At 32.2% G+C, this 26,509-nt stretch overlaps 1 protein-coding gene across 5 annotated transcripts; it reads left to right on the top strand.

Moving 5' to 3' along the window:
- The first annotated feature begins 4,873 nt into the window (after positions 1-4,873).
- LOC148601439 (uncharacterized) lies at positions 4,874-26,272 on the top strand. Of its 5 annotated transcripts, none has more exons than XM_088554371.1 (18): positions 4,891-5,023; positions 6,114-6,302; positions 6,627-6,757; positions 7,551-7,960; positions 9,176-9,344; positions 10,130-10,210; positions 11,023-11,438; positions 12,661-12,829; positions 13,629-13,835; positions 14,216-14,314; positions 14,779-14,838; positions 15,093-15,458; positions 15,753-15,862; positions 17,017-18,264; positions 19,328-19,358; positions 19,901-20,184; positions 22,701-22,728; positions 23,650-26,272. In XM_088554371.1, exons 3-18 carry the CDS (start codon positions 6,724-6,726, stop codon positions 23,949-23,951), a joined length of 4,014 nt encoding a protein of 1,337 aa, XP_088410497.1. In that variant the 5' UTR covers positions 4,891-5,023; positions 6,114-6,302; positions 6,627-6,723; the 3' UTR covers positions 23,952-26,272. The 5 variants fall into 5 exon arrangements, with proteins under 5 accessions (XP_088410496.1, XP_088410500.1, XP_088410499.1 ...); XM_088554372.1 differs by having other exon boundaries at positions 4,898-5,023; positions 6,120-6,302; XM_088554370.1 differs by lacking the exon at positions 6,114-6,302 and having other exon boundaries at positions 4,874-5,023.
- The last annotated feature ends 237 nt before the right edge of the window (positions 26,273-26,509 follow it).

Here is a 26,509-nt window from a genome sequence, read left to right as displayed (position 1 = left end):
TATATTGCGTTGTTGTATCAATTTGTCTTGCAACATTTCAAGGTAGTATTTTTTGTCAATAAAATCATTTTATTATGATGACATTATTCTTATGTCCTTTCCCATACAATAGCAGTATCGATCATTGAACAGAAGGTGATCTCATAGTTTGCAACCCAAAGTGAAAACCTTGTAAAGCTTTGTAATAGTGTCTTTAAAATCAGCAATCTAACTGAAGATGTTCGACACAGGCAAAATTGTTTCACATGATTTTCAGACGAATTTCATATGATTTTCACCTGAATTGAGCAAATAAACTGAGTGATAGAGTTCACGTGAAATTCGGGTGAATGGAGCCTTCACGTGAAATTTACACGCAATGTTCACATGAAATTCATGTTAGTGAATTTCACATGAAAATCATTTTAATTTCATGTGAATTTTACATGAATTGCATGTGCATTCGATTAACATGAATTTCACGTGAAAAATATTTGCCTGTGTATTGTTAAAATCCAAATCTAAAATTTTTTCTAAGAGGATAGACAGTTAAATAAGCAGTAGTTATACAATTAGACTGGAAATGATCCATGAATATAACAAATATCAGACCTAACACACCCAATTAACTTTAATTTCTACGTCAGAAATAGTTACAAACCACACAGTTGTATTTCAGCGAAATATAAGACTAAGTCTTAATAACAGTTTTTTTTTATTTTCTATTTAAACATTTTTTGTGTTGATATTAACAACTAAAGTTAATGATATTTCAGATTTTACAATTACTAAGAATGTGATGCTTTAATGCTTATAAAGGGCGTGAGGTCTTTAACTTTGAAACAAATGAAAGTTTTAAAAAGATGGTACACCTTGATACAAATATATAGTTTTGGGTAGAGATTTCTCATACTTTGTAAGAAAAAATTCCAAATCATCTTCCAAATATACAGAGGAAGATGTTTAGAAAATGCTGAAATTTTTAATCGACAACATATTTGTCCAGTGTGTTGGACGTGTTTTTTCAACAATGGGAATAAATTGTACTTCTTTATTTGCTGACCTATTCATTCACTCTTATGAGGCTGACTTTATAGCTGATCAGATCCGAAAGAAAGAATATCGTTTCGCTAGATCCTTTAATCTCAGTTTCCGCTATATACATGACGTATTATCTTTAAGATTGATTGTTGGGGTTTAACGTCCGAGCAGCAATATTTCAGCTATATTCAGACGATGAAAATAAAATGGATGATATAATGAACATGAATGATGATGAAAAGAAACAAGGGATGGGACACAATGACAATAGGGTGGACAAATTTCGGTTGCCACTAGAAAAAGGGGGATGGGTAGGGTCGGGCAATTTAACCTCCTTTGGCGGAGTGCAAAGTTTCCTACTCCTATCGAATATCACAGCAGTGTTCTTTAACGTGCGAGGAACATGGCATCTTTCCCAACACGGTGCACCACTATGGTTTGCGGTCAGGTTTTCCGTATTATAGCCTGACAACCCCAGCATGTAACACGCCAGGGGTACCCCATTCCACCACCTGGGGCACACATCCCAGTTGCTCTGTGGGCAGAGCGCCTAGCCCCCGGCTACTTTTTCTGAGCACTATTTAGTCGCTTTTTACGACAAGCTTAGCGCTGCTGCAGGTCTATTCTTTTGACACCCGGACCTGCACAGGGCTATTATCTTTAAGCAATCCTAATTTCTGGGACTTTATACATCGCATTTACCCCAAAGAACTTGAGATAAAGGATACTACAGACACTGTGAAGTCAGCCTCATATCTTGACCTACACTAAGAAATCGATGGTAAAGGAAAACTATTGACCAAACTTTACGACAAACATGATGACCTTTCATTCAGAATTGTCAACTTTCCTTTAATCTGTTCCAACATCCCTTCGGCACCTGTGTATAAAGTGTTCATATCACAACTCATACGTTATGCCAGAGCTTGCCGAAACTACGCAGACTTTTTGTATCGTTCTAGATCTCTAACAAATAGGCTTCTAGAACAGAGTTATATTGCTACAAGATTGAAGTCATCACTATAGAAGTTTTACACTACAGTATCTATCTGCTCCATGAAGACTGATTTATTCATTGGGTCATAGTTTTCCTTTCCTCGTTTGTCTACCCCGGACTTGACTTTTTATGAGCAACTCGGCGGGTGTTTCTAGAAAAGCAGAGGACTCTTACCCTACCGGTGCACTTTGTCCATGCTCCCAGTTTTTTAGTGGAGTCCGAGTTGCTCATTTTCTTTTTGTTACTTTTTTATGTATGATTTTAGTTATATTATGTTCTTTGTTGTGTATGTCTGTTTTCCATGTCTGGTCTTTGTCCCTGGAATACATTATTTTGATTACTGCTATAACACTGGTTCCCTTGTTTACTCTAAGAATTTTACCGACAACCCTTAATGTTTGTTGTTTTGATGAAGATGCTTTCATTTGAAATTGTTAAAAAATAAGAGTACATGATGAATACTGCTAATGTATTAATTTGTTGGAAGATCAGTGATTATCAAATTCATATTTCTTTGATTTCATGAAAACTGACGTTTCATTTCTGGTTTCAAAATGAACATATTTGAATGGCAGAAACCCTGTTTTTGGTGCAAATGATAATACCTTGACATAAGATAAATGGTTATCCTATAGTATTTTGAATTTCATTGCAAACTATATGTCACCTTTATTGAAACAGTGTTACAGATCATCTTTTTAATTTTTAAACTTAACATCATTCACATTACATATCACAACAGTATAAAGCGCCTCGTGCAGAATATACATGAATGGATGCGGTAAAATGTTAAGAAGACAACCCTTCTCGTTTGAAAAAAATGTCTACTCAAGGCTACCCATTGAACTTCAATAAACAATGAGGAAATCCTCACACACAAGGACATGCTGTGCATGGCCCAAAACAATATGATATACTGGAACACAGCAATATTAACCCCTATAGACATATATAAGCCAGCAATTTCTGACGGGACAGACGCAAAAAATGTGACGTAGTTAATATATTTTGGTGTGATCACAACCCTTCTTTTTAAATCTGGTCAATGTAAAATACACCTAAACTTTAAAAACAGAAATAAGGTACACACATGCATAAAGAAAGCACTACAAGCAGTTAACCGACATGACAGCTCCACACCAGTTTACAACCTGCAAAAAGTTATGTGCTCATCGTATGCAAAATTAATCACAGTTCTTCCAATGCGGGGTTGAGAACTACGGTACGTTATGGGGACATAGCCATTTCAAAAACTGGTTTTAAATATAGTTTGTTAGTTCCTATGTAAAGATCCTGTAAGGTGGACATACACTTGCACAAACTTCCTTTGTAATAGTATGACTTCTTTTTTAAAAAAGTCATATGTGTAAAATAAGCCGTAAGGTATGACTAAATAGTAGTTCAAAATTTTATGACGTCATAACTTATGACTAATTGTAATTTATACTTACGACTTTTTGTGAGAAGGACTGCTGGATAACAGACAACTGAAAAAATAATATTGGAAAATTCCTATCATAGTTGTGCGGAGATGCTTAAGAAATTTTAAACAGTCGGATTATATTGGGATAATCTAAAGTTTATATTCTAGACAACTAACTCGTGTAATTAAAGAAGACATTAAGAGACTAGAAACTGATATTTATCAGACATTGTTTACAGTGAAATCTTTAATTCATGTTATCTTTGTACAATATATTTGTGATATTTTTATTTATTGCTTTTGTCAAAATACTATAAAAACGGTCACCAAATTCAAGAGGATTGACGATCCAATATTTAAATAATGTCGAAAACTGATCATTGTGGACATAATAAGAAAGGGTATGTGAACTGATGTACTGGTGTTCTGAAATCAAGACATGTTCTTTGTACTTGTAAAACTATAGCTGGCTAAATCATGCATGATTCAAAAATAAAAGATAAGGATTATGCAATGCTTTTAACTTAATGCATACACAAATATTCTATGTCATGCTAGTTCGTTGGTGGTTTTTCACCACAGGGTAGTGCATAACTGTTTGACTACTACTACCGCTGGCTAGATTATTTATAGGTAAAAGGGAAATGTTACCAAGGCAGAACAACGCCTTGTACTACCAATACTTCTTCAATGCTCCCCATGGCAATCGAAGATCCAATATATTATGCTCAATTGATGGGGATCTCGGGATATGAAGGACACCAAAAATGCAGTGTATAGGTCCACTGGTGTTTTGATATGCCTTAGCACTTATTAACCTTGCCTATGCTATGTGTCAAAAAGCCCCGCTGGTTTGTGGATACTCATATATTGGAAAGGCTTCGGGAGAATAACCCAATGATAAAATTTGTAAAGCCCTTTCTGTGCTTATATGAGAGGTTTTATATGGGAAATGTAATCCTAATTAGAAACATCGAGTCTTGAAGTATTAGGTGGTGATAACTGGTAAACTTTAACAAACCACGACACCATGCACTAACAGCCAATAGAACACTATGTCACTACTACATGTAGTGATTACTGGTAATAACATATCGTTTCAGGAAAAAAGAAAATGAACAAATAAATGACCATTTTGCATTTAAATAGAACTACCCAAACTTTGTAATCACAAATAGTAACGGTGTCATTTTTTCTGTCACGGCTAAACATCAATAACAAACATCTGAAGAAAGCTTCTATCCGTATTACTCCTTTGACTAAAAGTAACTATAGTTTACTTTAATTTTTATATAGATGTATTGTTATGCTAATGTACTTCCGGTATGTCGATATACAGATATATCTAATCCGCGTCGAAAAATAATTCATAATTTCTCAAAATCATGCTGGTATAGTTGCTTAATTTACGTTCATTTTCACACATGTTTTTAGTAGAAATTAAAAGATCCTTAATTGGTTACAGGTGTTTCTTGAATATAACTGGTATGCGGATTGATTTCGTACTATTTTTAAGTGTTAAGAAGAAAGATGGCAGGCGAAGCAACAGTGTATACAGATAATGTAGCAAGAAGTTTAAATTGGTAAGATATTCATTTCTTGTTTCAATTGATTTCATTGTCTATAAAAGAAAATGTGTTACTACTGTTTAATCAGGCTATTTGTAAAATGTTAAAATAGGTCATCATATTGAGTGAACGAAATTTTTATCTGATGTATTCCCCTTTAAAAATATCAATGGCTGGTATTTAATATTCGATGATTAAGATCGATGATAAAGCGATAAAGGGCGGACTGAATCACTGTAAATGTTATGTCCTCTTCAAATATTTATTTTTTTCAGTGCATTTTAATCAAATCAGCAGAAAGTGCAGAAGTGTATTTAGATCAGGTCATATTTTGTAATATACTCATTCATAACAGGTGAACTGTATTGAAATTGAGGTGCTGTTAAAAATAGGAATACAAAAGTCACCTATACACAGTAGGTGATTTAAACTGTGTAAATGATTGGATATATCTATTAAAGCCTTGTGTTGTTTATTTTGTTATTACCTGTATATTGATTCTTAGGTTTATGCTCATGCTCACAACAGCAAATAAACCAATCATAAGTACATTTGTTAACCTCCTGAACACTGCATAGAACGTACATTGAAACAGAAATGTACTTCGGTTATTTACGTTTTGCATCTGTTTGAAAGCTATTTTCAAGCATTGTTAATATAATGAGTTAAGTTATTTATATGTATAGTTTGTCCATTCATTTAAATTGACGAATTCGACATTATGTGGCGAAATGCTGAAATTACGCGCATTAAACATATTATTCTTGTGATGATTTTATAATCAATGACGAAATGATACTTCTTGATATATAAATAGAACGAAGTAAACAAATCAATGGTTAAACAGACAATTCAATGAAGACTATTGAACATACTGGTTTACATCAGAATAGAATTATACTTTTCCAAAGCTTTGAAGATAAAGCCATGTGGAAAAATTCATTTTCTTTTCGGAATAAAATATACATTTGATAAATTATATAATATGATGTAGGTATAACCTGTAAGATGACGTAGATACACAGGTTTGCCTTTTTAAGAATAGATATGCCTTTAACACTTTTATGTTTATTACGAGTTACTTTTCTTCATACATTCATAAAAGGTTAAGGTGTGAGCTGTACTAAAGCTTCTGGAACTGGGTAATGTTGCTACAAGATCAAAGACATGGTGTATTCGTCTACACAAATGAAACTGAATTTGTCACCGTGTCATACTTTTCCTTTCCTCTTTCGTCGACTACAGACGTGAAAATCGGTGGGTGATAGAAAAGCAGAGGACGCCTACCCTACAGGTACACCATGTCAATTCCTTCCACTGTTTAATGGACTCCAGATTCTTCATTTTCATTTGTTTCTTTATGCTTTTTATATTGGTTATTCCAAGCTCGTTGTTGTGTTGTTTTCCTCTACTTTTTTATCCTAAAAATACATTTTTTCGACTCGATTTCCTTGATTACTTCTTGGAACAGATAATATGTTAAATTGTATGGGGATTAAAATAGTGATGTGACCTTGCCTTTGTTTTTGTGTTTTTTCCTCAACCAATTCTTTGCCTTACCTCTAAGCTTAGAGAACGAATGCAAAGTTATATCATATTTCGTATCATTTCCCTTCAGATTGACATCTACATGACGCAATTGACAATAAAATTGGAGTAGTTTTAAAAAAAAAAAGAAAATAAGCACCCATCAGGAATGTAAATAACCCTGCACTATGGAAGACCCTGAAGTTCGAGTCGACGTCGAAGGTAATGTTTATGTACTTTGTGTCAGTTGCTTTTGGATTTTGAACTAACTTACAGAAACAGTGAGTACTCTGTCGAGGTAGGTACAGCTTGTTGTATGTTGTCCGATTTGCTAAGGCGTTTGTATTCTGTACGGGATAAGGTTAAGCGCTTATAAACATGTTTAAGCCCGCCACATAATGTATGTGTCTGTCCCAAGCTAGGAACCGAAAGTCAAGTGGTTGTCGTTTTTTTTATGTTCATTGTTGATCGTTTAGATAAGGTCGATTTTGTCTTATATGAATAGCAAAACATCATTTATTTTAGGCCCTTTTATAGCCTGTTTTATGGTTTGGGCTCTATCCATCGTTGAAGACTGTCTGGTTACTTGTATAAGTTCAAGTGTTCGTTGCTTGGCATTTTGTGGATGTCTTTTTCATTGACATTCATACAATGTCGTCAATATTTATATACGTTCTTCAAATGTTCCTATTGTAACAGATGCTCCAATAATCAGCTTTTACGGCTCTGTGATTTACTTCCAAATATGTTTTTAATTGTCGACCGATGGCCATCTTATAACGGCGGCAAACTTTTACATTTCAACTTAGCCATGTTAAGTTTTGTTATATGGATTGTTGCAAATTTGTGTTTCATTCCATCAATCTGTTTCTGAAATCCTTTGCTGACAAACTTAGGATGGAAATAACATTATTAATAGAAAGAAACCGATCAAAAACAATATGTGACCTCACTGTGTTGGTGGGAGCATGACTAAGAATCCCTGTATAATCTAAACTCATAATTATATTTACAGACACCTCTGAACCAGTGTTATGCAAAAATGAAAAAAGATGGCTTATTATAGGGATTATAGTACACACTATATTAGCTCCTGTATTAAGGAAAAAAGTAGCTACACATCTTGACGACCTCTGGCTAACTCTAAAACAAGAATGTCACATTGATAGACAAAGCCATCCTGATCAATTAAAGTCGTATATGATGACGGATCTTAACTACGAGGCCATCAATAACAACAAACATGGACGGAGACAGCAGGATAGATATGATTACACGGTCAAAGACTCAGTCGATTTGTCTAAATTGTTTCTCAGGACAAATATGACACACTACATAGCTTTTGATGAAACCTGTGACCTTGCATCATTACTAGAAATACTCATTTGCACATTTCCACCACAAGTCCGTGACTTAGCTGCGAAAGTATGTAAATACAGTAAAAAATGTGATAATGGGTTCCAGAAAAGTAAAATATGTTCGACTATTTATACTGTCAAAATGTTACTCTTTAAGCTATCAATTATTTATGCTTTACAATATTACTTCATAACGATGTCAAATAAAAAAAAAAAAATAAGCGTTTGTCAAATGCATTTGAAAGGGAAAATGTGCAGTAATAGCAACACAATCTCACAGATTAGTGTTTTTCAGTCGCAGTAGTGTGATAACATTCAAACAGATTATCACAGAAGCATGTTCATATTTGGTATCATGTATATTTAAAAATGTATGATATACACGCAAAGATTTTGTTTACCTGAACGTGGGTATAAATAAAAAAAATCAAATTACCGGGTTTTATCAAATTGAAATTGAAAAAAATACGTTTTTGTGTGTTCTTTGACAGATACATCTAGGAAAATGTTGATGTTTTGTTAATATTAGACTTAAAGTTTGTGCATTTAAAAAAAAAAACTTCAACACCCCCTCCCCACACACACACATCATTTAATTAACACACAGAAACGAATGCGACGAGAGATAAATTCAAACTGGAGGTGGACTCAGGTGTTTTGAACAAATGACAAGTGCCATTCCTGTACAAAAACTGTTAAGTAAGAAGACTGGCAACATAAGCTTATCACAATACCTTTTTTATGCTGAATCCTTTTTTTGCAAAAGCAGCGTGGAAATCGCAATGGGTGTTCGCTGAAAAGAAATATTTCGTACGCTGGAACATCTGATGCATTAAATAAAATAGATTTTGTTTTTGTTTTAACTGACTTCAAATTAGTTCCTTTTTGCAAAGTTATATTGATCAAAGAACGAACGTATTTAACTTTTATCTCGATAAAGAACCATGATATAGCTATGTTAATTATTCAAAAAAAAGTGTTATATGGTCTAACGTATTTACCCTTTGGATTGCCAGTCCTAGTGCTGTGTTGATATTAATGATTTCGGCTTATTGAAGCATTTGATATGATCAATGTAATAATATAGAGTGTATTTGTTTCAACAATCTATGTTTGTTGCAAATGCGATTGATAAAGAACGAAAAATACACGACTATTCACATCCACGCATGCAATTTTGAGCAAGTTATTTATAAAATATTTAATATGTTTACCCTCACACTATACAAAAAATGATCAAGAACATTGACGAAATGATATGTGCATTCTTCATATATTGAAGATAAGGTCAGAAGTACGAATACCGTTGGCGCACTGCAACTTTAAAGAGTGGGATGAAACCAAATACGAAGAGTGTAAAAGCCTCCTGGATCAGTTTATCAGGAACCTCGGATTATCAAAAGAAGATGAAAACAAAGTGGTTGTTCAACTTACAAAATTGTATCGAAACGGTAAATACTTCTTGGTTCTCCTAATTACTCTTTCAAAACATATTAATTGAATATGTAAATTCAATTAATTGAAACCAAGGTACAAACCTGAGACCAGGCAAAGGGAGAAAAATAAAAATAGATTTACAAATAATAAAAAAAAAGCTTTAAAAATCTATATAATACTAAAAGTAGACAGCAAATCAGATTCAACGTAGCGTCAACGGATGCACTGTTAAACTATGTGTCCCTGTCTAGAATCAAGAATGAATGAAAAATTTCTACTTGTAATAGGTATGTCAGAAAGGCTTGTTTATATATACACACGAAAAGTTTTTTGTGTTTAGTTTTTAATGTTCTGTATAAAACGTCAATTAAAACCGACATTTATTCAAAGCGGTTGACAACTGCATTGGTTATGAGGCGTATCCTATATTGCAGTAATCGTGGCAGCGTTTGTCGTGTTGCAGATAAATCTAGATGGATGATGTTTCTAATACCTTGCGATATAAAAAAATGATATCGCTATGTTCACACATTTCTACTACCACAAAATAATTGTATTGAAATGTTAAAATAAGAACCCAAATCCAGCACCGAGAGGATCTTCCTTGTATATAACAAGAAATAAACTTCAGTGTTTTATTAGAAGTTATTGAAATTTGTAATTATACAATGTGCTGAGTCCTTTTTTGAAAAAAAATCAGCGATTGAAGACGTGTTTTGTATTCTTTCATTTATTTGTTTATTTATTTATTATTATTATTACTATTATTATTATTATCATTATTATTTGGTATTTGTAGGCAAAATGTTCATAGAAGGAAATGCCCATATTGAAAATATTGACATGCTTTTAAAGAAGGCAGACATTGGCACAACTGAAGGTAAAAACAGCTATCCCATTTTCTTATCACTGACAAAATATAATTCATATGCAGTTATTCTTTTGATTTTATTCAGAAAAAATCAACATGGAATAGAAGACTGGAGTACATCAAATGATTCATTACCTGATAAAATTATATATTTTTGTTGTAAATGCAAATAATTTAAGTTTAGAAATCACAGTACAAAATGTCCTCCATTTCATACACAATTTTTTAAATGTGACTTTGACGTCATCAACCTTTTAGAATAATGTACTAGTTGAATTTTGATATAAAAATTAAATCATAAGGAAACACTGCTATGTTTTTTCGTTTTTTTTTAAATAACTTCAATGCTCGTAGCAGGTTATCTTCAAGTGTGAGGTTATTTCTTTATAGACCAAAAATATAACAGTTATTTTTTTAAATAATATTCAAAAGTTATTACCCTAAGTAATCGTTTTGATGTTGATATTTTCAAGAAATTTGAAATTATATAAAGTAGTTTAGGATTTTATGTGACTATACTTTGGACTTGCTGTAAAATAGGCATGAGATTCATTTTATGTCTTATAATACATATTAAATAGCACGACAGACGGGATTGACGTATAAGAAAACATACATATCTAGTATCAGTTTTTCATTTCCCCATTTTTAATACTTCTTAGGTATAACAATCTAACACAAGAATTGGTGTTTTGTAGATGTTCTTGTGTCAGATGGTACATATCATTTTTTTTATAATACAGTACACCTTACTGGGGCCTGTAACGTTGGAAAATCTATCCTGGCCAGTGTATAATCTTAATTCATAATTATATTTACAGACACCTCTGAACAAGTTTTATGGGACGAAAACGTAAACAGATGGACTATTATAGGGATTATACTAAATATGATATTAGCTCCTGTATTAAGGAAAAATGTAGCTACACATCTTGCCAGCCTCTGGATAACTCTAAAACAAGAATGTCACATTGATAGACAAAGCCATCCTGATCAATTAAAGTCGTATATGATGACGGATCTTAACTACGAGGCCATCAATAACAACAAACAACATGGACAGAAACTGCAGCATAGATATGATTACACGGTCAAAGACTCAGTCGATTTGTCTAAATTGTTTCTCAGGACACATATGACACACTACATAGCTTTTGATGAAACCTGTGCCCTTGCATCATTACTAGAAATACTCATTCGCACATTTCCACCACAAGTCTGTGACTTAGCTGCGAAAGTATGTAAATACAGTAAAAAATGTGATAATGGGTTCCAGAAAAGTAAAATATGTTCGACTATTTATACTGCCAAAATGTTACTCTTTAAGCTATCAATTATTCATGCTTTACAATATTACTTCATAACGATGTCAAAAAAAAAAAAAACAAAAACAAAAACAAAACAAAACCAAAAATAAAACAAATAAGCGTTTGTTAAATGCATTTGAAAGGGACAATTTGCAGTAATAGCAACACAATCTCAAAGATGAGTGTTAACATCATATCACAGAAGCATGTTCATATTTGGTTTCATGTCTCTTTAAAACTATATGATACACCCGCAAAAAAAAATGTTTTACTGAACACGGGTATAAATACAAAAGAATCAAATTACTGGGATTTATCAAATTGAAATTGAAAAAAAATACGTTTTTGTGTGTTCTTTGACAGATACATCTAGGGCAATGTTGATGTTTTGTTTATATTAGACTTAAAGTTTGTACAGTTAAATAAAAACAAATATACAAACTCCACACCCACTCCCCACACACATATAATTAAAATAACACACAGAAACAAAACGACGAGAGATAAATTCAAACTGGAGGTGGACTCAGGTGTTTTGAACAAATGACAAGTGCCATTCCCGTACAAAAACTGTTAAAGAAGAAGACTGGCAACATAAGGTTATCACATACTTTTTTTTGTGCTGAGTCCTTTTTTTTGCAAAAGCAGCGTGGAAATCGCAATGGGTGTTCGCTGAAAAGAAATATTTCGTACACTGGAACAATTGATACATTAAATAAAATAAATTTGTTTTTTTAACTTACTTCCAATTAGTTCCTTTCTGCAAAGTTATATTGATCAAAGAACGAACATATTTAACTTTTATCTCGATAAAGAACCATAATATATGTCAATTATTAAAAAACACATGTTATATGTTGTAACGTATTTACCGTTTGGATTGCCAGTCCTAGTGCTGTGTTGATATTAATGATTTCGATTATTTAAGCATTTGATATGATCAATGTAATGATATAGAGTGTATTTGTTTCAACAATCTATGTTTGTTGCAAATGCGATTGATACAGAACGAAAAATACACGACTATTCACATCCACGCATGCAATTTTGAGCAAGTTATTTATAAAATATTTAATATGTTAACCCTCACACTATACAAACAATGATCAAGAACACTGAAGAAATGATATGTGCATTCTTCATATATTGTAGATAAGGTCAAAAGTACGAAACCCGTGGGTGCACTGCAACTTTAAAGAGTGGGATGAAACCAAATACGAACAGTGTAAAAGCCTCCTCGTTCAGTTTATTAGGAACCTCGAATTATCAAAAGAAGATGAAAACAAAGTGTTTTTTCAACGTATAAAATTGTATCTAAACGGTAAATACTTCTTGGTTCTCCTAATTACTCTTTCAAAACATATTAATTGAATATGTAAATTCAATCAATTGAAACAAGGTACAAACCTGAGACCAGGCAAAGGGAGAAAAATAAAAATAGATTTACAAATTATAAAAAAAAGCTATAAAAATCTATATAATACCTAAAGTAGACAGCAAATCAGATTCAACGTAGTGTCAACGGATGCACGGTTAAACTATGTGTCCATGTCTAGAATCAAGAATGAATGAAAAATGTCGATGAATTTCTACTTGTAATAGGTATGTCAGAAAGGCTTGTTTATATATATACACACGAAAATTTTTTCGTGTTTAGTTTTTAATATTCTATATAAAACGTCAATTAAAACCGACATTTATTCAAAACGGTTGACAACTGTATTGTTTATGAGGCGTATCCTATATTGCAGTAATCGTGGCAGCGTTTGTCGTGTTGCAGGTTATCTTCAAGTGTGAGGTCATTTCTTTATAGACCAAAAATATAACAGTTTTTTTTTTAAATAATATTCAAAAGTTATTATCCTAAGTCATCGTTTTGATGTTGATATTTTCAAGAAATTTCAAATTATATGAAGTAGTTTAGGATTTTATGTGTCTATACTTTGGACTTGCTGTAAAATAGGCATGAGATTCATTTTATGTCCCATAATACATATTAAATAGCATGACAGACGACGTATCTGGCAACATACATATCTAGTATAAGTTTTTTCATTTTCCTGTTTTTTTTTAATATTTCTTAGGTATAACAATCTAACACAAGAATTGGTGTTTTGTAGATGTTCTTGTGTCATATGGTACATATCAGTCGTATGATAATACAGTACACCTTACTGGGGCCTGCAACGTTGGAAAATCTACCCTGGCCAGCGTATTTATTGGAAATGAAGTTCCACTTAAATGGAACTCTACTGATGGTCTAGTAATATACTTCGGACAAAATGGAATTAACTTAAAAACTAAGGAAATGGAACCATTACACGAAGGTTCGAAAATGTATTTTAGAATACATGTCTTTTTAGAATCACTCAGGTGACTTAAGAATATTGAAGATTTGTTCTTTTTTCGAAATACATTACCCTACCGGTGCATCTTGTCCATGCTCCCAGTTTTTAGTGGAGTCCGAGTTGCTCATTTGCTTTTGTTACTTTGTATGTATGATTTTAGTTACTTTACACGTACACGTGTTTCGAGGAATAATCGTTCATCAGCTGCATTTATACCGAAATACTTAGGAAGTTCAATATTCAAAAGTAAATTGTAAACAAGAAGTCTTCAAAACCAAAATATATCGGAAAAGGAAGTAAAATCAAACATCAATAAGTTTTCTTGTTCGGTCTACAATTTTACATCATATGTTTTACAGACTTCAACCTGTTTGCCAAAGTTTTACGTGGTGAACCGGAAGTGTCAGATATTAAGGATGTCAATCCAGTTAGTGTTCAAAGAAAGTTCAAAAAGTGTAGTAAGTGTTGAGAAAGATAACAACATTATGACATTTCGAACATGTGTGTTGAACTGTATTGTTCAATAGAAAGAATTACTAACAAAACTGAAGTTACATGCGATGTTACAAAAGTCCAGTGACGTAACAAATGACAGACTTATTCCATTTTTGCCACGTAACACGTAACTGCATTAAAATGAATAAGCAGAAAATTAGTAAACTTCCAATTCCACCAGTCATCAATAAGGACTGTTTTTAATACTATGGCCATTCCGTTTAGGAAAAAAATCACAGCCCCTTTTAATGTCGGGGGGTTACTTTTCATGGTGCCAAAAATAAAAACGTAGAAAAAACCTACTTCAGCGTGCCAAATTCTAGAGGATGCTCCATTTTAGATTTGGATACAAAAGGAAACCATAGACTAAATGTGAATTTGTGCAAATCAAAATAAAAAGCCACGAAAGTTTATTTTAATTTTATAGGATCCAACGAAAACACATATCCTCTTACAGAGAGAGCCTATGTGGAGGAACTGCTTAACGGTAAGTCTTTGTTTCTAATATCAAAATGTTTTAATGTTTGTCATTAACTAAGCAGTATTGACTTATTCGTGCATTTTAGACGCATTACACCCAATCGTTAATAGATAGCTGTATCTAATTCTTCAGAGATATTGATAAACACGTACCACATTTGTATTTATAATTTCTTTTAAATAGTCCCAATTTTTAAAATAAAACTTTGTCGTATTTAAACCTTGCAAGTAATTCAAGTGAACGCAAAATTATAATTATAGATTCAATAACGCCATCTAGTCAGCATATAAGTTCAGACGAGGAAAGTTATTATGAGTCGTCAGTGTTTCCAAGTGAAGAAAATCCTGTCACAATGGAAGATGATGTACAAATACATTTACCGGAAGCTACAAATGCTCAACAAGAATGTTACAGGTTACGAGAAGAGTTTCTTGAAGGAGTAAGGAATGGTACATATAGAGTAAAGATAGCACCATCAGATGTGGTTGATTTTGGAGGACAAAGATCTTTTGACATGACGCACCAGTTGTTTGTTCGCCAAAAAGGGACATTTGTTGTAATGTTCGACGGATACTACGGATTATATGATAATCTTCCAAATTATCGAATACCAACAACAAACAAAGGCAAGTTTCGTTTGTCGGTTGCTATTTTTATTACAAAGTTTTAAAGTAGATATGCGAAAAAAGTGCCTCATACAATTAAAAATTGAAAATAAACAAAACATGTCGAGGAAACCAGACAAAATTTTTAACTTTTATTATAAAATATTCCGATGACGCTTTCAATAGACGATGTTTAACTTTTTGTGTTCTACTGATTCATCAATCTTTGACAGTGAACATGATTTTGGTTGTATTTTGGATAATTCAATTTTTTATCTAGTGGAGAAAACTTATTTATCTCATTGTTCATTTCAGAAATTATCATACACTGGGTCAATTCTATTCTGACATATTGCGTGGACGACGGAATTATGCCAATGATATTATTTGCTGCTACACACAAAGATCATTTCAACAATGACGACGTAAGTTGAACGAATTTTAATTCAAGTACGTACGTTAATTTTTCTTCTTTTTGTTTTGCTTTTTGAGATTGTTAAAATTCACATTTCACTTTTATCGTCATTTCATATTTCTATAAAGCGTGACAATAATAAGTCAAATTGTCACAACATATTCTAACCAAATCACATTTTACTTAGTGAAGTACCAAAACGGGTCTGTGTGAAAAAAAAGAATGTCAATACTTTTGAACCATAAAACATTACTGGTGCTTGACAAAAGAAAGTAATATTCTTGAAAAGTATATAAAACAACCTGTTCATTTGTACAATTTTTTTTCAAAATGTAAGAACACTTGGTCAACAAAAAATTTATCTAGAGTTGACATTTTGTTAAACAGACAGCCAGTAGAAACAACAACGAGAACTAAGTGTGCCCCATCTTGACTGTCTGTCTCTGTACTCTTATAAGACAAACGTGATATTCTGTTCTAAAGAAGGAATGCCAGTTGATAACGTCCTTTATCCTTTGGTTTTTGCTACACAGATAATGTTTTGGCACTCCACTTCCAAAGGAACTTGTGAGAAAAGCACAATGAACCCTGTATTTTGTCATTCTAGTATTTCCTTCCGATATGACATTGATTAGTCAGTGTTTCTAAAGTAGCAGAGATGTATTATCCTTCCCGCGCAAAGGGTTAATGCATCCTAGTGTCCGGGTTTCTAATTTATTCTTTAGTTTGCAAGTGTTTTCTTTGAATTCAAATGTATGTGCTATTTATTGTTGTATGTCATTTGTCTTGGTCTAGTTTTATTCATAGATAATGGATAGTGTATACCTCTTTCGTATCATAGTGAATGTGCTTGTTTTCAAGATTTTTTGCGACATAAACAGAGAACCAAACCAAACAAAAACAGTAACAAATTCAAAGTTTGTTTCCTGCCAATTATCAAAAACGTATTCAAATACACTTATCGTAATCGTAATTGAAAGTTATCAGGTAGAGGATTTTTTGTATAATGCTGATACTAAAATCTAGAGCTAACAATTTAGAATTGATCGTTAAAAATATTGAAATGTAGCGTTATGATTGTTATATTTGAGTCTATGTCTTTTCCTTCCAACTAACAGCTAACGTAACCTTGACTCAATATACAATTATAAATGTTTATTTCAGGAGCTTATCCGCACCAAGAAAGTGGAATTTAAGAGGTCCCTTGAACAAATTTTCGACAAAAATGAAATGAAGAACCACATTGATCTGAACGAAGTCTTTTTCATGGATACCAGAGATCCAAAAGATACTGATATAGATTTACTGAAACAGCGCCTTGTAGATATTGCAATGCGCCAGCCATCATGGGGGGAAAGGAGGCCTGTTCGCTGGGTCCCCCTTGAGATCCAAATTGCACAAATGAAGAAAAATCAGTTCATAATCACAAAAAATGAACTTATGATGGCAAATGGTATGAATGGAGACCTGGCACTTTTAGAGAATGGAGTAAATGAGTTCTTAGAGTTCCAACATTCAGTTGGAAAGCTCATGTATTTCAACCGACCCTGGCTTGATGGTTTTATTATTCTTCACCCTCCGTCTTTGGTTAACATTCTTAAATCATTTATCACTGATGAAATGTTCTGGGAACAATATGGCGACCAGATTCGCACAATACTTCAATGTGTACACACCACAGGCGAAATAACGAATACACAGCTAGAGACACTATGGCAACAAGAACAATTACAAATAACTTCTCCAGAAATGAGAATCTTCATCAGGAACCTTCTTGTTTATTTGGATATTCTGATCATTCCACGGCAGTACAGACCTAGCGACAGTACTTCCCACTGGAACTCCGAGTATTACATGGTTCCATGTGTCATTAGGGAAAGGCTTCCGATGTCATTCTTAGATGAAATATCATTTCAATACAATACCATAGCACTACAAATATCCTTCAGAATATCATCAATACCTACTGCTCTATCATTCAAATTGATAGGGGCGATAGCTAGTATCTGGCCCATAAAGAACATATCCAACAAGTTGCAGCTCTTCCTTTCTGCAGCTGTCTTAAGCATCGATGAGGAAAATGATCTACGCGTTATGATAGAAAACGATCGCGTTATTGCCTACTTGACAAACACGAAATGCAGATACCGTATATCACCAGATTTGGCCGCATGCATTCGTGAATGCATAGTTAATGCATTGAATTATGCAATGAACTTTTATAACACCAGCTTAGGCAGTGTCACTAAAAACTTTAATCCTACGGAATGCTATGAAATCCTGATCGGTGAAGTATGCTGTAAGCAGCCATGTGTTATAACGGCTGCTGAAGCAAGAGAAAAATCAGAGTGGATATGCGCTCAAGGTCACTGTCACAAAACTGATCTTGCATCAAAGTGGTTGTTTGACAAGGTAAAACAGGTTTCAATTGAAAATCTGTATCATGCCAGTTTCTTTTAATCAGTTAAGAACTTTATTCTAAATCCGGTGTGCAACATGGTGTAAATCTCTGTCCATAAATATACACAAAGTAAGTTAATTGTAAGAAATAAATTAAATTATGTTTCTGAAAACTATTTAAAAACTCTTCTGTAATGCAAACTAGACGACACAAATGGTTATTCCTTGTTATAATATGTTATTAATTTTGTAAGATTCTAACCACAACGTATGCAGTCCATGACCTGATTCGAACAACTACTCGACGAATTGAAAACCAATTGCTCCTGTTACGCAACAACACGATGAGCAAAGACCAATGCCTAAAACAAACTTACTTTATATTATGAACATAATGGATGATCGATGCATATAGATTTGGCATTGCTAATAGATACGACGGAGTTGTAGATTAAGTTTTTTTGCCATTCTTATTAACTTTCTTTGTTTTGAGAAAACACTTAAATAAAAATAGTAGAGATATACAATTAAATGAGTATCTTTTAAATTAAATATTGCTGTTCATAAAACACGAAACAAACCATTCAGTAAACTATATGAATCGGTTAAAGATTGTGTGATAATACATTCCTCCGATGGTTTCGAATATTCATTCTATGGTATATTGTGGATATTTATGCGGGAATGTAGATTTTAAATATGGACGAGGGGGTTTTCTCAATTAAAATTATTTCCAATTATTGTTAAATGTAGTTAAACCAATGGACCAAATCAGAAATTCAACTTCCGTCCTCATAAACAACGTTGCGTTGTCACAGCGTCCTCATAAACAATGCCAATATCAGAATGCAATACTGGTTCTACATCGGTCAATATCAAAATATGATAAAAAATACAAGACATATTATTAGTGAATATTAGCATTACATGTATATATTTTCATATGGTTTAAAACTTTAATCCTTTATCAATTAAAAGTAAAAACATCACAACTTGTTTATACATATTATGGTCTTTAGTGATATTTGACTGAGTATAAGTTATTAAAGTCATATCTTTGTTTTACTTTTTATAGAATCTTAAGACGTGCCCACAAGGATGTGGAGGTAAATACAAAGGATAAGTACTGCTTAAGATTTCTATCAAATAAAGTAAATAAGTTATTAGTAAAACCTTCTGGATTACAATAAACACAATTAATGGCACCTATAAGGTTTAATACATCACTGGAATGGTTTGATTCCAATTATGAGAGATTGATAAAAAAAAAAATCAAAGGATTTTGGTGCAAGGAAAACAGTCACATTTATCCAACTTTTTTGTTAGAGTGACAGTTGTTCTACAAATAAAAATGGCACAACGTTGTAAAAGTATGTTAATATACTGAATAAACCTTTTCATTTAAGATAAACGAAATTTATGGTTTGTTATCAAATAAAGTAATCATATAATCAATTACATTGTAAAAAACCTACATCAGACAACAAATAATACTGTTGCTGGAAAATGCGGTTATTGTTTAAATATACATGTACTTGATACTAGTTTGTATTTTTTTCGCGGTTTTCTTCTTTTTTTTTACTTTCATGTTATATATTTTTCACTTTTTGTTAACCATATCTTTTGATACTTTACTTTCTGCTGAAAGGTCTTAATAAAGACTTATTGGAGCAGCGTGTTGAAGATTTACACATTATTCGTCTTTCTGAACAACTTGGAAGAGAAGCATTCAGAAACCTGATCCTTAATCTCGGTATAACTTGTAATGAATTAGAAAACCTAGAGCACGAGCATAGAGATTCCATGGTGGTTATGGTTTTGGGTTTCAAAAAGTGGATTGATAAAAGTGCAAGACCTGAATTTGTGCCGTCATTGGAAAAAATTCAAAATGCTCTGTTTAGCATTGGGATTAAAGAACACTATCTTTGCAAGGTACGTATTATGTAATTATGATTCTGAACAAATTCCAGCCAATCGTAATAAGGGGCTTAGGTTACCCCCTTCCCCATGCACCCCCACCCATCAACCAAGATATGAATTTGAGGTGTCCTTATACCTCCCACAAAATAAACTGTAGCATTATTGTATCATTTTGTCACTTTTTGTACTTTGTTGAGGCAAAACTTAAATTTTTGTTTGTTTTTTTTTTAATCTTCTAATTCCTTCTTTCTACAAAACGAAGTAAACGGACATATATATGTATCACCAGACAGCCAAATGTATTAGCTTTCAAATCGTCTCAAAAGGGTAATCAAGGGAACCAAGGTTATAGCGGTAATCAAAAGAATGTAATCCATGGACAAAGACCAGACATGGAAAACAGACATACACAACAAAGAATATAAAGTAACTAAAATCATACATACAAAGTAACAAAAGCAAATGAGCAACTCGGACTCCACTAAAAACCGGGAGCATGGACCAGGTGCACCGGTAGTGTAAGCGTCCTCTGCTTTTCTGGAAACATAGTTGCGATAATACTTGGAGAAAATCGCTTAAATTGTCTTTTTTTTTCAAAGTAAAAAAAAAGTATTTATGCCGCCGGGAAAAAAAGATTTATTTGATTATTTCATTTTGATACTTTCTTTTTTGCATCATCTCATCGATATTTTCGGGGTTCTTTTGATGACTTATGGCGATTTTCATGGTCAAATGTTATCAAAAATGAAATAAAAAAGGGTTTCCGTTTTTCTCATAAACAAATCGCATAAATTCAACTGTACAAGTTATTGCTCTATCAAGGAATCTCCAATTTGGTAACATTCGATTCATAATTTGATTTGCAAAATACTAAAACCACCAAAACCTTTTCTCTTGAACGTATTTATAAAAAATAGTTTAAAATAGTACCCCTCCCCCTAGACAAGTGGTCTCAGTTAAAAACAAAATAATCGTTAACAGTATACCGATAATGTAAAAATTATATTTCAGGCATTCATAACTAAGATGATGATATGGTTACCATATCAGATCAACTATTATAAAATCTTAAACAGGGCAATTTCCGGAATTTCCTATTTTCTTCTATATCACTCATTATTGTCATTTTTTTAAAATAATTTTGTTTAAAAAGCTTTTGTATGATACAATACATTGATATGGTATTCAAGCTTTCATGGGTCCAAGTATATATATATTTAAAGTCCAATACGGTGAAAAATTGCCACCCCTACTTTAGAATAAGTTACCTCAACATTATCCAAAATGTCAATATTTGGCATATAAGCGATGTTAATAAGACATGCCATGTACTGTTATTTTAACTATTGATGTATTCAATATATTTGCTGATTTCAGGCGATTATTTCTCAAGTTCAATGTGAAAATAATAACCTTTTAATAAAAAAGGGAATTTTCAGGTTTTCATATTTTCTTCCATTTCAACTGTAATGGGCAATTCCTTTTACAATACCGTACTTCAAGCAAGTGTTTGTATATTTAAATATATTTATTAAGCTTTTTAGAATTCTTATGAGCCAAAGTAATGCGTAAGCTTAGATGTTTTATGAGTCAAAGTAATGCGTAATTAGACTTATTCGATGCCATTTAGGCGAGAGAAAGGTACCCTTATCGTTGTGATATTCTGTAAGGTTTCAAAAAAGCAACTACGATAAATGATCGACACACCTATACCCCACATCGTTTCAGAAATGATAACCTAACACATAGAAATTATGGATTTTGAAACAAATTATGATTATTTTCTCATTCAGTCAATGAAAAAAGCACATATGTTAGATGTTTAAGTTGATTGAGAACTTTCAGTTGTCTTAAATCAAATTGTTTTAATAAGATTAGACTTTTAGTTGACATAATTGAATTATATTTTTATTTGTTTTCCTGTTTTAGGAATTTCAGAGTTATTAAACTTTTGATATCTTAGACCTTCAATTTTGTATTTTTGCCTGTAAGACTTAGTTCCATGCTGCAAAAAAACGTCACTGTCATTTATCGATCAAAGAGGGACAGCTTTCGTTACAAATAATTAGCACAGTTATTTTTTATAATGCTTCATGTATGACATAGCGTGAGATTAGATTTCAGACTCCAACTTGCTATTGCGATTTTGCTTATATTTTGGACATATGATTTCTTGGGAGTGGACTTAAGATATCCTTTAGTGGTGTAGATTTCACTTTTTCTATTGATACTTATTACTTCACAACACCTGATTAAAGACATACGAGCTGTTCTTCAGTTTTCACAGCTCAAAGGATAAATGAATTATAAAATAAAAACTTTAAAAAATGTTTACACTGAGTCCTTGAGCATGTTTAACGGTACGTTTACATCGACCGCTTCAGTTTCAGTTTCAGGTAACTGATTCCCTCTGAAAGTCGATCACGTTGCTTTAATCATTAGACCTAATAGTTAAACTTTTGAAAAGGTTTTGCGGTGGCAACATTTGATTTTATATTGATAATTGTAAAATGTGTATATAATTTCAGGTATTCAGAACTGCTTCAAATTTACAAGGTGAGTAACTGAAAGAGTAATCAAGGGAACCAAGGTTATAGCGGTAATCAAAAGAATGCAATCCAGGGACAAAGACCAGACATGGAAAACAGACATACACAACAAAGAACATAAAGTAACTAAAATCATACATACAAAGTAACAAATGATGCCATTCTCAAGGTATGGTAAGTATTTTATTTCTGATTATTTCTTGGTGTTTTTTTTACAAAAGTTTTAGTGTTAAATCAAATAAAAAAAACCCACTAAAATTCAACCCACAGACTCTGTGCATCAAGATGCAATGCTACTCCGAATAACGTAATACTGACGCCAGTGCCGTATGTATATTGTCTGCATACACTGGTATCGTAATATTTAATTTGAAAGATTATGTTTGCTGCATTGGCAATTTTAATCTTTGAAGCAAATTCACCTACCATTACAGGACGTCTGTATGAATCGTACTTATAATACCCTAATTGCGCTCCTTTAAACTTTGAAAGTGGTTGTGTTATTGATTTAAAAATTAGTACATGTGTATAACAATTAGTACGAGCGTTTTTACAATTTATGTGTAATGTTTGGCGCGTCCGTTGGCATGATAAGGCATCCACGTCATTTTGAATAGTTTGGGCAGCTGTTTTTTTAAGACACTTCTTTAAATAACTAATTATTTAAAAGCACAAAACCACAAAATCATCGAAAAAAGATAAACAATGCAGAGACATAGAATGGAAAAACATGGATACATCACGGAAACAGGAAGCAAAGCAATATACTCAATGTAGGAAACCAAATAAAATGCAATTACAAATCAAGACAGTACATACAAAACTAAAACACTTGTGCTATATGATAGTCAAAGTACTTCTCCAAAACTTATATAAGAAAAAACATATTTTGAGTTGTACTGGTATGTAAATTAGTTGTTCTTTACAGATATTGCCAGTATTGAGCTTCAGCAACGCGTAGAAGATCAAATTTTAAGCAAACTTGCCAAACACATGGGTTACTGCACGGTACCTCTTGGCATTGAACTGGGTCTTAGTATTCCTACAATAGAAAATGTTATTTACAGCAACCCGAAAAATATATTTGATCAGACTTATGAGATTTTGAGAACATGGAAACAAAGCTGCACAGTCGTCGAACCAACAATATTTAGACTGATGCAAGCTGTAGAAAAGGTACAAAAGGGAGGACTTCAGTTCTTGTTAGATATGTATACGAATATCGTGTAAGATGCTATGAACATTAGGTTCACGATCGAATCCAAATGATGTCCATTGGTCATGAATTAGAAACCAGATGATTACGCAACCATTTATTCATTTTGTTATATCTTGTGTATTACTGAAATGTGTAGACATGTTTTGTATTTCTTTAAAGGAAATATGCATCATTGTTCAGACATGGTGAAATATTGTTTTCTAATATTTTAACAGTGTAAAACAAGTAAATTTATATAGCCATGTACCATATGAAGAGATATTGCTGGTATGAGATACTATTTCATTTTGAATAAAGCTAATATTAAGGTTAAGGGATAACTAAAATCCGCATCCGAAGATGTATCTTAAATATTTGATATTTATGTTCAATATTTGTATTTGCTGACATTACCATGACCCGTCATGTTGCTTTAGCCATTATTACATTAAAATTTGTTATTTTATAACTAAAAATATATTTTTATATTTTGAGTATTTTTATTCACATTTTTATTTACAACAAAACTGCTATTCAGTCAGAAAGTTCCTTACTATTGGTTTTATTTTGATCATTTTTTTTTTATTATTATGAATCGTATTTATTGTTGCTGTCTGCTTTAAAACAAATACCTTCCCTACTATATATACATGTAAGTGTCTGTGTTGTTTGTTTTGTGTAGAATAACAAGGGCATATTCATTGCATTTAACAGGCTTATTTGTAACTTCTGATTTGTTTATTTTAGAAAGGTTTGTTGTAGCTTTACAAAAAAATAATGTTCACATTGAGAGCTGGTGAAGTTCTTAATTACAATGAATTATTCGATTCCTTTATGAACTGCTCAATGGGGTCTGGTGATTTTGTTAAAAGAGAGTCAGATTTATGTGTACATTCGATCTTTCGTCGAATCGCTCAATGTGAGTTGTGCATTATATGTTGAAAATCTTGAAAAGAAATGACAAATTTCAGATTCTAGTTATTAGATATATTGTAATATTATGTAATTTGTAAACTCAAAGTGATTGGGATATTATCTAGTTGCAGATCTCTTTACAATATACATTTTTACGCAATATATATATTTGTTTGGAGCCTAAATTAATGATGTATATACAATATTGGTAAAGATTGATATGTCTACGTTTGTCTCTCTATCATTTCGCTTGTCGCTTGTTTATTTTTCCGAATGATGCGTCCAATAACCTAAATAAAACAAAGTTTTAACATCATGTTTTTGGGTATAAATACAGAATAAGTCTTAAACAATCTACTGTTTACTGGTTTATCAAGATAGATATGTTTTGTAGACTTCTGTACTTGTTTGTGCTTTTTGGACTTTTTCATATCAATTAATTTCAATTAAAGTTTAGCGTATTTTGTGCCCTCTTCTTATCGTAAAGCATTTTTGGAATACCATCCTTTGCATTAACATAGTCACGATAAAGGCTCTAACAGATATACATGTATGTATATAATTATTATTTAATGACACTCATGGCTTATAACTAAAATTCTGAAAAAAAATAATAATGCTTTCACTATTTTATCAATAAAAATGCCTTCCAAATTCAAAAATAACATAGACATAATCGCCGTATCTAACATGAATCCGTATGAAGCTTTTGTTCCATTTTGATTTACAATTCAATTAGAAAAAAGTAATAAGAACAATGACACTAAAGGCGTACATTAACATTTTAGTACAAAGATTATTCGCCTGTTTTAAAAATTTTATAGTATATAACGTGTAGATATTAATGTAATGTCATTCTGTAAAAAAAAAAGGCATTCATAATAACATGCCTTTTAAAAAAAAAAGCATTTGACATTTTTCATCTCAGTGGAATTGTTTTTTTTTTCTTTTACACACTATGTCATGTATGTGTCAAGTGAACTGATAATGTATTTCTGAAATATCTTTAGTGTTTAGAGGAGACAGTGATTACTGTATTAAGCGTATAGAGAAATGAAACTCAAGGTTCGGTAGAAGATATATTGTGACTTGACTTTCAATATACAGTAAAACCGGTCTACATTGAATCCTGAAAAATCCAAAAATCTTTCTAACCAACCAGAAAAAGTCCCTTTACATTAGTTTAAATTAGTTTGAACCTTGATGAACCGAACATCCCTCTAAACCGAACATAACGTAAAAGGAGTCAAACACGACTTTGTATTTATTAGATACATTTTATTATTTTATCAGATTATTTTGTTTGATTGGTTTCTATTTTCTTATGTCTTGTTAATGCTTTTTTTTCATATGTTTAATAAGTTTGTACATATTTTTTAGTAAATAGAAAATAATATTCCGGATATATTTCAGAAATAAAATAATGATTATTTCCAATTGTCAGTCGTAGATATATTTTATACCAATACCATGTAAGGGTAACTGTACAAAAAGAACATATTAATATACTTTCACAGCAAAATTGATAAAATACCCCTCATTGCTGTTCTTGATCTACATGTATATTGAATATTACCTGTCAAAATCTGTATCATATGCTCTATCAACGTGTGGGCTTTGGGGTGATATAGAAGTCTCGGGTTGAAACGTCATGTGAGTAAACCGATAATTCATT

Source organism: Perna viridis, chromosome 12, assembly GCF_037379345.1.
Source record: "Perna viridis isolate PV_CMFRI_1.1 ecotype Kerala chromosome 12, ASM3737934v1, whole genome shotgun sequence".
Classification (NCBI taxonomy): domain Eukaryota; kingdom Metazoa; phylum Mollusca; class Bivalvia; order Mytilida; family Mytilidae; genus Perna; species Perna viridis.
This window is presented reverse-complemented; position numbering and strand designations above follow the sequence as displayed.

What these genes read in the sequence shown, in the direction of transcription:
- LOC148601439 (XM_088554370.1), top strand. Translation starts at nt 6,724, where the DNA reads ATGGAAGACCCTGAAGTTCGAGTCGACGTCGAAG. An exon ending in AGTTCGAGTCGACGTCGAAG is followed by an intron (nt 6,758 to 7,550) that starts GTAATGTTTATG and finishes TTATATTTACAG; the next exon opens with ACACCTCTGAACCAGTGTTA. An exon ending in TACAAAATTGTATCGAAACG is followed by an intron (nt 9,345 to 10,129) that starts GTAAATACTTCT and finishes TGGTATTTGTAG; the next exon opens with GCAAAATGTTCATAGAAGGA.